Source organism: Austrofundulus limnaeus, unplaced genomic scaffold (genome assembly GCF_001266775.1).
Source record: "Austrofundulus limnaeus strain Quisiro unplaced genomic scaffold, Austrofundulus_limnaeus-1.0 Scaffold429, whole genome shotgun sequence".
NCBI lineage: Eukaryota > Metazoa > Chordata > Actinopteri > Cyprinodontiformes > Rivulidae > Austrofundulus > Austrofundulus limnaeus.
The window spans coordinates 29,643-45,862 of record NW_013952831.1 but is presented as its reverse complement, the minus strand read 5'-3'; the positions used below and the strand labels follow the sequence as shown (position 1 = coordinate 45,862).

The 16,220-nt window shown below is 45.0% G+C and overlaps 1 protein-coding gene across 1 annotated transcript in view; it reads right to left on the bottom strand.

Moving 5' to 3' along the window:
- LOC106529238 (NACHT, LRR and PYD domains-containing protein 12-like) overlaps positions 1-16,214 on the bottom strand; it is a 50,717-nt gene extending 34,503 nt beyond the window's left edge. Inside the window, exons 1-2 of the mRNA XM_014024594.1 lie at positions 15,522-16,214; positions 10,106-10,279 (exon numbers count right to left, since the gene is read on the bottom strand). Coding sequence (XP_013880048.1) covers positions 10,106-10,279; positions 15,522-16,108 — 761 coding nt within the window. The 5' untranslated portion in view covers positions 16,109-16,214. The remainder of the gene's footprint in view (positions 1-10,105; positions 10,280-15,521) is intronic.
- Positions 16,215-16,220: the final 6 nt, after the last annotated feature.

Sequence of the window (16,220 nt, the reverse complement as noted above, 5' to 3'; positions counted from 1 at the left end):
AACGGCGCATGCGCGAAGGGAACATTCAGTGCTTTTAGCACCGCCCTCTGGCGGTCAGTAGGGATGAAATAGAACTGGACCTGACCTCAGGGGGTCAAAAACACAGAGCAGGTCTGACAAGAACCAGGATTTTAGATTCTGACCCAGATCTGATCTAAGGTGGTCCAAATGTTCAAAATGGCTGAAATCTCCCTTTAACTGCTGAGCCTGCAGCTAGAATTTTTAGGGATTTTTATGATTGAAAAATCCTGCCCTCCTGTCAGACCCTACCAAAGCAGTTCATGCCCGCTTTTCCGGCGTGCATGAAAGAGATGAGGCGGTATTGGGACAGGGCTTTTCATTACAGAGTGCCTGTAAGGGGTTACTCTGGGATAGAAATGACTAATGGTGAGGCTCTGGGGCTCGCAGACCCCCCAATGGTGGAGTATTCAGTTGCTTTTCACCTTCATCCCAACCACTAACCCATTCTGACAGCTACAGGACCCACGCTTCCAGGCAAAATTGAGTTCTTCACAGTCTCCAAGTACCAGAAGGTGTACAGGCCTGCATAACCATTCATGACAAATCAGTGGTCACACTCCTTTCAGCCTATCAAGTGGAGCTGTTTCAAGGTATGGGGTCCTTTTAGATAAAGGTACCCCGAGCCCAGCAGTTTGAGAAGAGATCTGCATGGTGACATATCTCAACCTTTGTTCCTCCAGAGGAGTGGTGCAGGGCTGTGGCCGTGATATGGGCCTGGCATTGGCAAGAGGGAGGTCACTTTGGCTGAATCTGTCCAGCTTGCCTGATCAGGAAAAACAGACAATTATGGACTTCCCATTTGACCTGTTGTGGGCTAAAGAGCTGTTGGAGAGGCAGTTACAGCCATGCAGCCAGCTAGTGACATGAGGAAGAAGCACGGTGAGGCATTTGACTTGTGTATCCCACGCAAAGCGGCACCACGCCAGCCACCACCTATGCGGCTTTGCAGACATGGCAGTGAGGCAGGGCTCTAGAGTGTGACCAATTTGGTCGCAAATGCGACCTGATTTCCTAATAGTGCAACTAAAAAAAAGTTTGGTCGCACTGGTGCGACCGGACATTCGAGGGGGAGCGGTTGCCCGCTGAAAAAAAGGTTTCCATGTTCCATAAAAAATAATCCAGCAGTATCAATGGTCGCCCGCCGACAGTCTCATCTCTCCTAATAACACTGCGCTCTGCTCGCGGGCTCCGCTCCACACCTCCCGTGCGCACACACGTTTGTTGTTCTATCGTCCTCATAGGGACTTTGCATTGGCATCCATGCATTTCCCTGTCAATTCTATAGCCAACCATAACCTCCCTGGTAGACTACACACCTGACCCAAACCCTAACCTCACCTGGTTTTGTGTACCGGGGAAATGGTCAATTGTACCCACCATGAAGCAAAAACCTGTACACACACACACTGCACGCACACGCATAGCGAAACAATCGTAGTTTTTTTTACCCAGATCTGAGTCTGAAAACCAGTTCTTTCTTGTTAGCTGGAGATGAAAACAAGATGTGGACGGTTGCTCACTCTTAAGTCCATCTTGTTAATTCAACAGTTGGGGTCTGAGCGCTGCAGATCATTTCAGCAGGACGAGGAAACTCACCTGTATGGCAGGCCACTTTTGCACTTAATCGACTTCACCACAATTACATTCCAAGTATCTGAAATAGGTTCTTCTGGGTCTCAGGAGGATAAAACTAGACATATTAGCTATTTAAGTGAAATAATATAAGATAATAAGATTCAACTAATGTTAATGAAATTGCAGACTTTTATGTTAGTTTTAAAAAAAATCTGCACAACTTTTTAATAAATATCAGTTATATTTCATTTATTAATCAGTATTCTCTGTTCATTTTCTGGTTTATCCAAGGCCAAAGATCCATAGGGCCAAACTACAGGAGTTGTCCATCTGAGGGAAATGTGTCTAAAAAAATTTAACCATGAAATGTTTAAGATGTTTATAAGATGTTCAGCCCTTAAACATTTGCACTTAGAATTTTATAGAATCACTAAATACTTTTCAGTAAGTTAAATGTCTACAATTCTGGTTAAAATAAAGAACTTCATGTTTACTAGATTGTTAACTAATTATTTTTGAGTTAATAATGCCTTAATGAACAGTGATTTGAAAAAAATAACCTGTAAAACTGCTGTTAAATGTGACATGGTTGAAAATTTGGCTGCACCTAACTTTTGGGCTGGTGCGTCTAAGAAAAAATGTTAGGCACACCACTCACCACTGCAACCAGTGCAAAAAATTAGTCTAGAGCTCTGCAGTGAGGGGCCACAGCGGAAACTACAAGGGATCCAGGTTACAATCACCAGAACCAACATCCCATCAGCTGGGATCACAGACTCAGAAGCAGTGGGACAAAAGGATATGTGCTGCAACCGCTTCCTATGGGGCTCTTACTACGCTTCCCACCCTCCAGAGATGAAAATGCAGTGCTCAACCTAGGAACTGTGGTGGCCAACAGAAGCTCAGCAGGCAGCACTCATGGAGATCTCTGCCCTGAGCTCACATGGGACAATTCATAAGCTTTCTCCCACTGCCAAGCGGAGGAGAGCAGATAGTTCATGTCAGAGTCCCGCACGTTTTTGTGTCACGGCAAACACAGTTTTCTTTGTGCACAAAATTACAGGAGCGCTCGTTACCCCAGCAACTCCCAGTTTGCCAACACCCATCCCCCCAGCACTCTGCGGGGTTCCCTCAGAAGGAAGAGTCCAAAGTTCCCAACAACATTTCATTGTTTGCAAATAAAGGATTCACTCTCACAACCAGGCATAGCTTAGAACTTCAGGCTTCAAGGGCCTCTTGCTGTCAGGGTGCAGCAGTGGCACGCATGCGCAGTTCACCCCTGGGTGTTGCTGACAGTTTCCACGGGTTAAACTGTAAACATACTCGCTCTGACGCCGACGAGTTGACGTGCGGTCACGTAGTTGTTCGGCAGTTGTTTTCCCATAGACCTTTCATAGTCCCTACAACACCCTGTGCAAAGCTCGGGGACCCCCCCGGGACCCCCCCCCCCCCCGCTGAAACATGCGTCACTGCATGGAATTTCTCCCTGCAACAGCAATGCATAAAAAAAAGGCACTCACCCAACGTATTCATCCACATCTGTCCTAGTAAAACTCCAGTTTTTATCAGTCAGATTCCTCCATGCACAACGTCTGTTTAATCTCCATTCATGAGTTTTTCACGGTACAAAACTCTGCTTCCTGGTCAGCTCGGGGAGCGAGTCGGTTTTTTTTCCTTTTTTTTTACCAAGTGGTTGAAGTAAATGCAGCGCTTAGCACTTTCAGCACAAACACGCATGAGTTTTTCTCGATTTGTCTATCTTTAAAACTGCTTCAACAATCTGCTCTAGTCAGAAGCGAGTTCTTTTTTTTCTTCTACTGTGTCCATCTGAGCGCTTTCAGTTTAGAACAAACAAACACGCCCACGAACCAATCACACATTACCGTCGACACGGGAAGGGGGCTCAAAAAGTTCTGCCAGGGGGTTGTGCCAAAAGGGGCTGTCAACATGACGCTGCGAAGCCCAATGACGTAATTTTCGTCATTAAACTGCGACAACCCGTGCCGACGTCGGCAGTTCAGAGGGAGTATGTTTCCAGCTTTACAGGTTGCAATTTGCAGTAAGGCCACCAACTTTCAGAAGTGTTATATGGTCAGAAGCCATAGGTCAAGCTGCAGAGGTTTTAGAGAGCAAAATTTCCTCTCTTAAAGCGAGGGGTGATTTGAATTGTGCTGAAGAAAGAAATGAACAATGGTTTTTACTCCTGTTATTTCCTTGTTCCAAAGAAAAGATGTTTGCTGCATCCTATTCTTGATTTATGGTCTCTCAATTCACCTCAACACCTGAGAAAATTCAAATTCAGATTGCTGACGAACAATTTTCTGTTTCAATGTATTCGACCTGGCGATTGGCTCACGTCAATAGATTTACAGGACGCTATTTTTATATAAGCATTTTTTAAGTGGGGCAGCATCTGCTGATTATGTGATTTATGAAGGGTGCTCGTAGACTGCATCCTGCAATGAAGCTTCTTTTCCCATCATGGGATTTGCCTGTGGTTCTGGAAACCCTCTCAGCTTGCCTTTGGAACCTATCAAGTGTGCAGACTTAGGTTGTTGTCTCTGATTTGATTTAATGATTTATTCCAGACATGTCAATTCATTAAATCTATATAGCTCAATATACCCTTTTCCTTATCTACAAAAAAGAATGAAACCACTTAGCTTAGTTACACACAAATAAATAAACCCAAAATAATACGCACCCGATGTGCACACACCTATCTATGTAAACATACCCTAAAACCTACACTCACATAAAGCACATAAATTCCATTAACATGTCTGAAAAGAGTTAGGAAGAAGTAAAACTGATTTAATCCTACCCCTATTCACCATTTCATCTGATTTTCAGAATGTTATCAGTTTGTGATGAAAACAAAACAAACAACAACAAAAACAATAAAACAACTTATAAAACAATGCATAAGGTAATCCAATGTTATTCTAAAACTAAATTTCACGTTAAATATACACATCCAGTGACTATCACATCCAACTACACACTAATACTTATACACACATTTACATTCAGATATCCAGCACCTCTCCATGCACCCATCATCCTCCACCAAGACCACCCCAGTCCAGTCTCCCCAACCCCCCAACCCCCCCCAAATGCCGGTGCAAGCACTATATAGTTTCAACCCATACATTTATGAAAACAAAACAGAATACAGAGGGACCAAGTTTACCTCAGATTATAATTTCTGTACTTGTCAAATATCATTAGCCTTAGCTAATGAATATCTTGCAACTCGAGGTCCATGTAGCCTGGATCCTCCCTTGCTTCTTCAGTAAACAGGCTTTCCTAGCAATATGCGCTTCCCGTTTTGTCAGATGTTCATTAATGTAGATGTCCGATCCTCTCAGCTTCTTCCCTTGTTTTAGCAACTCCGATTTGTGTTTACAGCTGACAAAACTCATACCTATGGCTGGTTTGTCATTACTGCTTCTCCTGGGCAGTGGATGACAAGCTTCCACTGTGTTCTTGTCAAGCTCTATTCCCTTGGACAGGAGAAAAGCAGCCACCTGTTGCTCGATAGAATCTGACAGTTTCTCATCTGCGGCTCCGTCTACCTCTGCTGTTACTGCCCTTGTGTAACAAAGAGGTTTAACACACAGGCCAGTGATGATCACATTATTTTTCAGCATGTACTGCTCCAATTCCGACACTTGGTTCTCCAATAAAGTTAACCTCTTATCCTTCTCAGCATTCTGAAGTTTCAGTGATTTAACCTCATCAACCACATCCAAACTTGTTTTCTGCTGGAGTCCGGCAGCAGTGACCTCTTCTGACAGAATGTCCAGTGACTTTCTAATTTCATCCAGATCCTCCATTGCCATAGTCTTTTTAGGTCCCATCCTGACGTTGCCACCAGTTCAAACAGAATGCACATACATTAACTTCCTTTTGCTTTGACTGAAGTTTCACTGTAGCCTTGTGTTTGTCTGTTTGCTTCTCTGTCCTGTTTTTTGTGGATTACTGATGATTGAATAGAAGCCAAAGGCCTGAACAGGTGATCCACTCAGGCAAAGTCATTCAACAGGAGGAAGGCCAAGGCTAATGAAGATCCATCAAATATCAGCTCTTTCCAAAACCATCCAGTCTTTTAGTTCAGTAATCCTTCTTGTGAAACATTGAAATTACTTGTTACACGAAAAATATCCAACAATACTTGAGGAAAAACTTGAAAAAGGACAGATTTTGTGAGAGCCCAAGTCACCAACAACGGCCATCTTTGTCAAAGATACTCAAATTGATCCTGCAGTTGACCCTAAGATCAGCTAAAAGGATAAGTGAATTCCATGCTCTGTCTGTGCAGGCATCATATTTGCAGTTTTCTCCAGACTACAGGAATGTGATGCTGCAACCCAATCCTGTATTTGTACCTAAGGTCAGTGACACAGCATACAGATGTTTGTCGCTGAAGCTGCTGGCATTTCACCCCGTGCCATTTATGGATGAAGATGTGTAAATGCTTAATGTGTTTATCTGGATGGGACAAAGAGTTTATGTAAAAGTAACCAACTCTTTGTATCCTGAACTCAGAACCATAGGGGCAAGCCTCTGTCCAGCCAGTGGCTGTCGCACTGGATTGTGGAGGCAATCAGGGAGGCTACAGCCCCCAGAGCAAGTGAGAGCATACTCCACCAGAGGTACTATGTCCACCTCTTGGGCTTTTTTCAGGGGTTCTCATTGGGAGACATCTGTGCAGCTGCCAGTTGGGCATCTCCTCACATTTTCATTAGATTCTACCACATGGATGGAACTGGGACATCGCTGGCACACTCAGTCCTCAAGGTGGGTTCATTCCTCAGCACCAGCCCCTGACAGGGTCTAGGTGGGGGGGTTAACATTTAGATCTTAGATCTATAGGCTTCAGAGCATTCAATCTGGGAGTTGGTTATATCTCCCATAGTGAGATACCGAACGAGGTTTGAAAGAGAACTTTTGGTTTCGGAGGTAACCCTGGTTCTCTGAAAACTGAGTGAGGTATCTCACAATACTGCCCTGCTTGCATGATCGTGTGGAAGAAAGACACATGAGAATACCAAGTGTTGAGCAGGGGAGGTTATAAGAGGGGAGGGTGCCCCTGTGCCAACCATGCATTGGTCAGAGACAGACGTAGTTGTTGTGGATTGGCGAGGAGAATGAACCAATATCCAGACAGAGAATAAAGTTTCAAAAATAAGAATGTTTAGTATAAAAATTAAGTAAAGTGCTGACGAGGCAGCAACTAACAAAAAATCTAAGAAAACAACAAGGAAACACGGGGAGAACCAAAACAGATGATGAGACATCAAATAATGAACCAGCGAGGAAATGAGAACTGAACCGGGGTTAAATACAAACGGAGGGAATGAGGAAATTAGCTACAGCTAAAGAGAACACTAATTGGAAAGTACTGACAGGAGTGTGAATACTGAGGAGGGAAAAAGCTGAGGACAAAAGATGAGTAATGGCGCAGGGGAGACACAAGAGGGAGACTACAGACAAAACACAAACCCAACATTATCTCCCCCTCAATGAATTGTCTCCGACGATTAAAAGAACTAGCATGGGTGGGAGGAGTGGGTAACTAAACACAAAGACAGGACGGAGTGCACGAAACAAAATACAATAAGGGAAACACAAAACAAAAAGACAGAAAAACAAAAACAAAAACCAACAGGATGTCCTGGGAAAAAAATAAAATATAGTCACTATGATGGCCCTAGGCACATCTGAAAGGTCCAAAGAGTTCTGGTGGGCACCCAACAACCCAGCAAAAATGAAGAGGGGCCTCAGGCGGACAGCCGTGGACTTGGCCGTAGCGAAGGCGGAGCTCTGGTAGACAGCCCGAAACTCTGCCACGACGAGGATGGAGCTCTGGTGGATGACCCGAAGCTCTGCCACTGCGAGGATGGAATTCAGGAGGGGCCAGCTCTGGAGGCTCTGTAGGGGCCGGCTCTGGAGACTCTGCATGTGGCATTGAGAACTCTGCTGCAGACAATGAGGAACCCTCAGCTGCAGATGACAAGGAGTCAACTGCAGGCAGCGAGGATTCAGCTGCAGACAGCATCGATGTATATTCAGGAGCCTCAGGTAGACCCGGGGACTTAACAATCCCACCCGGAGATGCTGAAGACTCACATGCTGACTCCTGCTCCATGGACTCAGGTACTGCAGTAGGCGCTGCGGGCTCATCTGGTGCAGGTAGGAGGCGTTCCACCAGGACTACTGCAAATACCAAAGTCAGTGCCAAAACAGCAGCAGGGATTGTCACCACCACCTCTTCCCCCCTAAGACCCTCCCCACAGAAGGTAGAGATGTCGACCCTCTCTGGAACGCAGGGGGCAGTAGAGGCATGGACCCTCTCTGAGGCGCTGCTGGTTGTAGAGGTGCCAATCCTAACTGAGGCGCTGGGAGCACAGGAGGCAGAGAGACCTAATGGCTCGGCAGAGCTAGGACCAGAAGACTCACTGAAACTGGGGCCAGGGAACTCAAGGAACTGGACCCAGAACTCTTGCTGGGGCTGGACTCAGCAGACTTGGAGCTGGGACCAGAGAACTCAGCAGAGCTGGAACTGAGTTGCTCTGGGGTGACCACCACCTTCCTTCTACGGCGGCAGCGGCGAGAAGAGCTTGTAGGTGGAGCGGAGGTTTGGTCCTCCTCCTCGGGTGGTGGTGATGACGGTGGAGGAGGATCAGCAGGTTTCTGGACTGTTGAGGGGATAAGGGCTGCACGAAGGAGCTCTCTGTCATGCAGCGCTTCCTCAAAAAGGTCCAGCATGCCTGGGTGTGTGGCAAGACTAGAATGTTGAAAAAACATCTCGATGAATGCCTCAGTAGCCACCCAACTCCTCCATGGATCCTCAGCAGGACTTGTGGCATCAACAAAGGTGTGTAAGTACACTTCGCTGCAGCATGCAGAACGGGGCGGTGACAGACCTTTCCGTCAGTCCCATACCTTGTATGGAAATGGGACTATTGCATTCCGGAAATGAAGGGGGCGCTACTGACACTATTTTCTATCGAACACTATCAACATTAACAATACAAATTTTACAGTAAGGAATTTCTTATCTTTATTTGCACCCATCCTTTTTCTCTTTTATGCAAGTTTGTTTGTTTGTTTGAAATACGCCTCATTGTTTGTACATTGTATCATTTTGTGTGTTCTTTGTTGTTTAATAAAAAAAAATTTACAGTAAGGAAATGGCTTCACAACGTGTTATGTCACGTGGTATGTCCCTTTTTCATTTTCAAATCTTTATTAAATCTTTGTTGTTTTTGGATATTAATATTATATTACAGTAACAAACTAACCTTAGGCATTAAACCTGTGAGGTTAACCTTAGGCATTAAGCCTGTGAGGTTAACCTGAGGGTCTGTGTTTGGGGAGGTGGATAAAAGAAATAAATCAATAATGCTCTGAGTACCTCAACGTGAGTAGAAGAAACTCTCTAACTTCTTCCTTTCTTCTTCCTTTGCTCTCTTAATCCCGCGTCTTTAAGGAGCAACCTTCATTTCCGGAATGCAATAGTCCCATTTCCATATAAGGTATGGGACTGACGGAAAGGTCTGTCACCGCCCCGTTCTGCATGCTGCAGCGAAGTGTACCTCAAGGTGTGGGTGGTCCTCTGGATCTTGAGTGCCTCAGAAGGAGAAAAGTCTTCAAGGAGGCAAATGTTACTTGAGTAGAATAGAATTAATTCTCCCGGTGGTTTCTTTAAGGGGCTGGTTCATTCTGTTGTGGATTGGCAAGGAGAATGAACCCATATCCAGACGGAGAATAAAGTTTCAAAAATAAGAATATTTAATATAAAATTAAAGTAAAACGCTGACGAGGCAGCAACTAACAAAAACTCTAAGAAAACAACAAGGAAACACGGGGAGAACCAAAACAGATGATGAGACATCAAACAATGAACCAGCGAGGAAATGAGACCTGAACTGGGGTTAAATACAAACTGAGGGAATAAGGAAATTAAAAAAAAGCTGAGGAGAAAAGATGAGTAATGGCGCAAGAGAGACACAAGAGGGAAACTACAGACAAAACACAAACCCAACAGTGGTGGCATTGGAGCTTCCACAATGGGTCATACTGTATCTGAAAGAGCTTCCCATAGTGAGATACCTCCACTCAGATTTCAGAGAACCAGGGTTACCTCTCTAACAAAATAATATCAGCTGTAAGCTGAGCACTGACATGAAAATAAATTTGATTCTTTCTGGACAATCTGTAGAAGTTGATATTAATATATTTATTCTGTGTTTTTTAATACAAACAGGATCAGGACCAGGTTAGTTTCAGAGGACTTGTTACTTGTTGCAACAAAACCAAGGATTAGTTTATCCAGGATAATACACAAATCCCAGTTTAATCCCTTTTACTAGTTTGGTGAACTTTTAATGATCTGTCATGATGAGAAAATTCAATGATCAAAACACACAGAGCTGAAGGTAAAAAACTGATGTTTAGTTGGACAAACATAGAAAACCTCCAAAAGCTGCAGTGAACTGACCTCAGAACCTCCAGTCTACAGTTTGGACTCTCCAGTCCAGAACACAGAAGCTTCACTCCAGAGTCAGACAGGGGGTTCCCACTCAGGTCCAGGTGTGTCAGATGGGAGGGGTTGGACTTCAGAGCTGAAGTCACAACTTCACAGTGAGTCTCGGAGAGTAGAACATATGCAGCTCTGATGATAGAAAAATAAATCAGTTGTAATGAATTAAGCTGATCTGTCTGATAAACAGTGACGTCATCCTCTGATAAGTAAACAATGACATCATCTTCTGATAAGTAAACAGTGACATCATCTGAGGGTAAACAGTGATGTCATCATCTAATGGGTAAACATTGATGTCATCTACTGATGAATTAAGAGCTGAAGGAAATTTTGTAACTGATTAACTGAATATTAGATTCAGTATGTAAATGACCAATACATTTCTTCAATTCCCCCTGTTCACATGGCAATTTATCATGTGAACAAATAAGAACTTTTATGATATTACCCCTATATGTTTGCAGTAAGGCACTATGTGTATGGTATTATCATAAAATTTCTTATTTGTTCATATGAGTAATTGTTTGTTCACATCGCTAACAAACACATCTTTCCAGTTTTGTTTTCCCAAGTTATCCTTTAGATTTTCCAAAGCTTTTTTTGATGTGTCAATTCTTTTTTTTTCTTAATTATGTCTACTTTTGTGTTGTATTGATCATTTTTATAAATTATGAAAACTGGAAGGTGATCACTTACATCAGTAATTAAAATACCACCCATTATCTCTGTTTTTGTTATGTTTGTGAAAATATTTTCTATTATTAGGCCTAAGGTCGATGATCAATTTTGTAATCGTGTCATCTGACCTGCGGCCCTATGTCTTGGACACTCAGGTGAAGAGAGGTGAAGAGCTGTCCACTGATCACCACCTGGTGGTGAGATGGATACGGTGGCGGGGGAGGCTGCTGGACAGACCTGGTAAACCCAAACGTATAGTGAGGGTGAACTGGGAATGTTTGGCGGAGTCCCCTGTCCGTGCGATTTTCAACTCACACCTCCAGGAGAGTTTTTCACATGTCCCGAGGAAGGTCGGGGATGTGGAATCTGAATGGGCCATGTTCAGGACCTTTATTGCAGATGCAGCTTCCACGAGCTGTGGCCTGAAGGTCATTGGTGCCTGTCGCGGTGGCAACCAAAGGACCCGCTGGTGGACTCCAGTGGTAACAGAGGCTGTCAGGTTGAAGAAGGGTGCCTTCCGGACTTGGCTTTCCCAGAGGACTCCTGCAGCAGCTGACAGGTACAGGGTGGCAAAGAGGGCTGCTGCTTCTGTGGTTGCGGATGCAAAAACCTGGGCGTAGGAGGAATTCAGGGAGGCCATGGAGAAGGACATTCGATTGGCCACAAAGAGGTTCTGGCAAACCGGTCAATGACTCAGAAAAGGAAAGTGTTCCCTGTCCTAGGCTGTACCTGTCTTGGGTGGGGAACTGCTGACCAGGACTGAGGATATTGTAGGGCAGTGGAAGGAAAATTTTGAGGATTTCCTGAATACACCCTCCATGTCCACCTTTGAGGAGGCAGAGTCTGAAGACTCGGGGGAAGGCGAGTGCATTATCGTGGCAGAGATCACCGAAGTTGTCAAAAAGCTCCTTGGTGGCAAGGCACCAGGGGTGGAACAGATTCGACCTGAGATGCTGAAGGCTCTGGATGTTGTGGGGCTGTCATGGTTGACACATCTCTTCAACATCGCATGGAGCACTGGGACAACTCCTGTGGAGTGGAAGACCTGGGTGGTGGTTCCCATTTTTAAAAAAGGGGACCTGAGAGTGTGTTCTAACTGTCGTGGGTTTACACTTCTCGCCCTCCCCCGGAAAGTTTACTTCAGGGTGTTAGAAGGGAGGCTCCGATAGATTGTCGAACTTTGGATTCAAGCGGAGCAATGTGGCTTTCAACCTGGGCATGGAACAGTAGACCAGATCTTTTTTACCCTTGCAGAGTTGCCATGGGGGTCATGGGAGTTTGCTTCTCTGATCTACATGGGTTTTGTGGACTTGGAGAAGGCTTATGATCGTGTTCCTCTGGGAATTCTATGGGGTGTGCTGTGGGAGTATGGAGAGTCTGGGTCGCTATTAAGAGCGATCCAGTCCCTATATAACCAAAGAAGGAGTTTTGTTTGCATTCTTGGCACAAAGTCGAGCTTGTTCTCTGTGCATGTTGGACTCCGCCAGGGCTGTCCCATGTCTCCGATCATGTTTGTAGTGTTTATGGACAGGATGTCAAGGAGCAGTCGTGGGGAGGAGGGTCTCTGGTTTGGGGACCGCAGGGTCTCGTCTCTGCTGTAAGCAGATGATGTGGTTCTGTTGGCGTCTTCATCTCAAGACCTTCAGCATGCACTGGGGCGGTTTACAGCCAAGTCTGATGCGGCTGGGATGAGAGTCAGTTCCTCTGAATCTGAGGCCATGGTTCTCAACCGGAAAAAGGTGGAATGCCCCCTCCGGGTCGGGGAAGAGTCTCTGCCTCAGGTGGAGGAGTTTAATATCTGGGTGTCTTGTTCACGAGTGATGGAAGGATGGAGTGGGAGTTGGATCAATGGATTGGGGCCTCATCCTCAGTAATGAAGGCGTTGCCTTGGTCAGTCGTGGTGAAGAAAGAGTTGTGTCGAAAGGCAAAGCTCTCGATTTATTGGTCTGTCTTCATTCCAACCCTCACCTATGGTCATGAGGCGTGGATCATGACTGAAAGAACGACATTCCGGATACAGGCGGACAAAATGAGCTTCCTTCATAGGGTGGCCGGGCTCAGCCTTAGAGATAAGATGAGGAGCTCCATCATCCGGGTTGGGAGCTCAGAGTAGAGCCGGTGCTCCTCCACATCAAAAGGAGTCAGTTGAGGTGGTTTGGGCATCTGGTTAGGATGCCTCCTTGACGCCCCCCTTTAGAGGTGTTCCCGGCACGTCCCACTGGGAGGATGCCCCAGGGAAGACCCAGGACTCGCTGGAGGGATTATTTATCCTCTCTGGCCTGGGAACGCCTCAGGGTCCCCTAGGATAAGCTGAAAAGTGTCGCTGAGTTTCTCTCCTGGACCTGTTGCCTACACGACCTGACAACGGATAAGCGGAAGAAGCTGAAGATGGAGATTGTGGCACTATGAATTGTGATTCTTGTAGGTTTTAATATGGATAGAGATTTAGACTCTGCGTTTAATTTAAGAATGTACCAATATTATTTGTATCTGCTGTATTTCCCAGGTCAATATTGAAGTCTCCACACAGAAAATTTGTTTTGTTAGCACTCTTTTCAAAGAGCGCCATGATTTGATTGTTAAATTGCTCCATATTTGAATCTCGTGATCGATATACACAACTTATCATTATACTTTTAGAATTCTTATTTAATATTTCAATCGTAATTATTACCATAATATTATCTATTATCTATCTATATCTATTATCTAATTTTTCCCTCTGCTTCACTCTGAAATCAGACAAATATTTGACTCTTTGACTCCATTTTCTCAACCATCTGAGGCCAAGATCCACCAGGTAACATTTGTTGAAGAGCTTTGAGATGTAGAAGCTAACAGAAATCTTTTCCGTCATGTTTTAGCAGCTGCTATCTCAGTTAGCCTGTTAGCATAACTTACTTTTTTCGCCCCTGAGTTCTGACTGCTGTCTRCTGCAGGTCAGACTCTGGATCTTCACAAGGACTTCATCCAACCTGACTGCAGACAGTCTGAACATGTTAGGAAAAGAAAATGAAAACAGAAAACAGTGGAACTAGTGTGAGAATAGATTCAGCTTAAACAGTAGGGGTGTCAAGAAACCTGGCTGTGCCAGCCAATGCCATGGTTGGAAACAGGCCCACGGAGCCAGCCTTTGACCTCCAGCAGAGGAGAGGACGTGACAGGAAGAGAGGTCACAAGAAAGACCGGGACGCAGGGATACTGGGCCAGAAGGAGGACAAACGGAGAAAGAAGAGAATAAAGGAGTAAATAAGTATAATTTTGATTGATTGCAATGCTGGCAAATAATAAACAAATGTAAGGTTTAAATGCTTATTGCAAAGTGTGTATTGAATAATGTAATAGGATGATTAATGTGTTTTAATGTAAGATGGTGGGTTTAGAAGAAAGTGTTGCAGGGTTATAATGAGGAAATGTGTGTGTGACATTTAAGACGACAAGAGAACAAAATGTACTGCTGCGGAGCAGTAAACAGGATGTGCAACAAACAATGGGCCTCATAGAAAAGAGGAAGTCATCGGCTTCTATCCGAGAAGACCCTGAGAGTCCTGTGATGAGAATCAGCAGACTTACTTCATTCTGGAAAGTACCTAAGAAGTTCCAGTGAATCACATGCTGACGAGGGGAGAAAGAAGGGGGATATGCAGCCCAAAGAAGTGTATAAAAGGAGGCACTCTGGGTAGCTCTGGGTCGTCTGGACATGTCTGGAGATGGAGCAACAAAGGCAAGAAGCAACCAGAGACAAGAAGCCCAGACCCAGAGGCATCTCAGCTGAGGACAAAAGCTGCTACACTGCCCTCCAGCACTCATAGCCCAGAGACCAGTTTCAACAACTCAGCTGCTGGGAGTCTTCTGGTGACAGTCTGCTCTTCTTCATGGAGGTAAAACCACCTTTCTTCCAACTGCCTTGCCGTCTAAATTAACAGAAAATGCCACACAGCCTGATCACAAGTTTGGATCAGAATCTTAGAGCTTTTTATTYTTAYCACCATCAATTATTAATTGGTATTKTAATTTGCATAATCAAATGTGGYTTTTCCTTGCAAATTTCTAATAAACTGCTTTCAGCATGATAAAGACAGTTGCATGACTGGACATTGATTTCTGAGGTTTTTCTCTGATTTCAGAGTATGTTGTTACTCCAAAGCAACAAGGTGCTAACATATTAAGGTGTGTGTTCACTTTGAAGCCAAAAGGTAATGATAAGAGGTCATAAATTAATAAAAAGTTTATTTTTACTAGTTATGAGCCTGGGGAGATAGGATAACTCCCGTTAACAGTTCCCTTGAGACCTGCTGTCCAGGTCACTAAACATTATCTCAGTCATTGTGAGAAGTGCAGATCATATGAGGGAGTGGCTGCCGTTAACAGTGGTGTCYGGCTGCTGGAGGCGTCCTGAGCTACTGCGCTGATCCAGAGGCTGGGGGTAACGAAGGGAGCGATCACCGGAGAGAAGGCAGCTAGAGGCCGAGCTTAAAGCCTCCTGCCCCTGTCTCCTGGAGGAGACACACCTGACTCAGCCACACAGGCCACCCCAGGTGGCTGTAAGTCTGGTCTGTCACCTCTAAACCAAGAGAGAGACATTGGCTCCTTTCCAAGACCTGTCRGTGTCTTGGTGGGTAAACTGGGGGAGGAGCCACACAGGAAAACAGGGGGGCAACATTACTGCATAGAATGAAACATCTGAACTCACACAAACTTTCTGCAGTTCCTCACAGCTGGAATCAGTCTCAGTCGACCCTCCTTTGATGTGTTGTACTTCACCAGGTCCAACTCATCCAGAACCTTCTCAGACATCTGCAGCATGTAGGCCAGAGCTGAACACTGGATCTCTGAGAGTTTCTTCTCTGATCTGTTCTCTGACTTCAGGAACTCTTGGATCTCCTGATAAACTGAGAGGTCCTTCATCTCCATCAGACACTGGAAGATGTTGATGCTTCTGTCTGGAGATGCTTCATCACTGTTCATCTCCTTCAGGTTGTTAGAGATTCTCTGGATGGTACCTGGACTGATCTCTGTATGACCCAGCAGACCTCGTAACAGACCCTGGGTGGACTCCGCAGAGAGGCCATGAAGGAAGCGAACAAACAGGTCCAGGTGGCCATTTTTACTTTGGAGGGATTTCTCCATGACTCTATTGAGGAACTCATCCAGAGATGAGTATCTGTACTTCTCTCCCAGAAACCTCTTCATCACCTCCACATTGTCCTGAAAACTCTTCTCGAACTTCTTTTTTATCAGAAGCCTCTCAGTGTTAGTATTGGTGGAACAGTGGAACATGTAGACTGCAGCCAGAAACTCCTGAACACTCAGATGAACAAAGCAGTAGACTGGTTTCTGGAAGATCACACACTCTCTTTTGAAGATCTCTGTACAAACTCCTGAGTACACC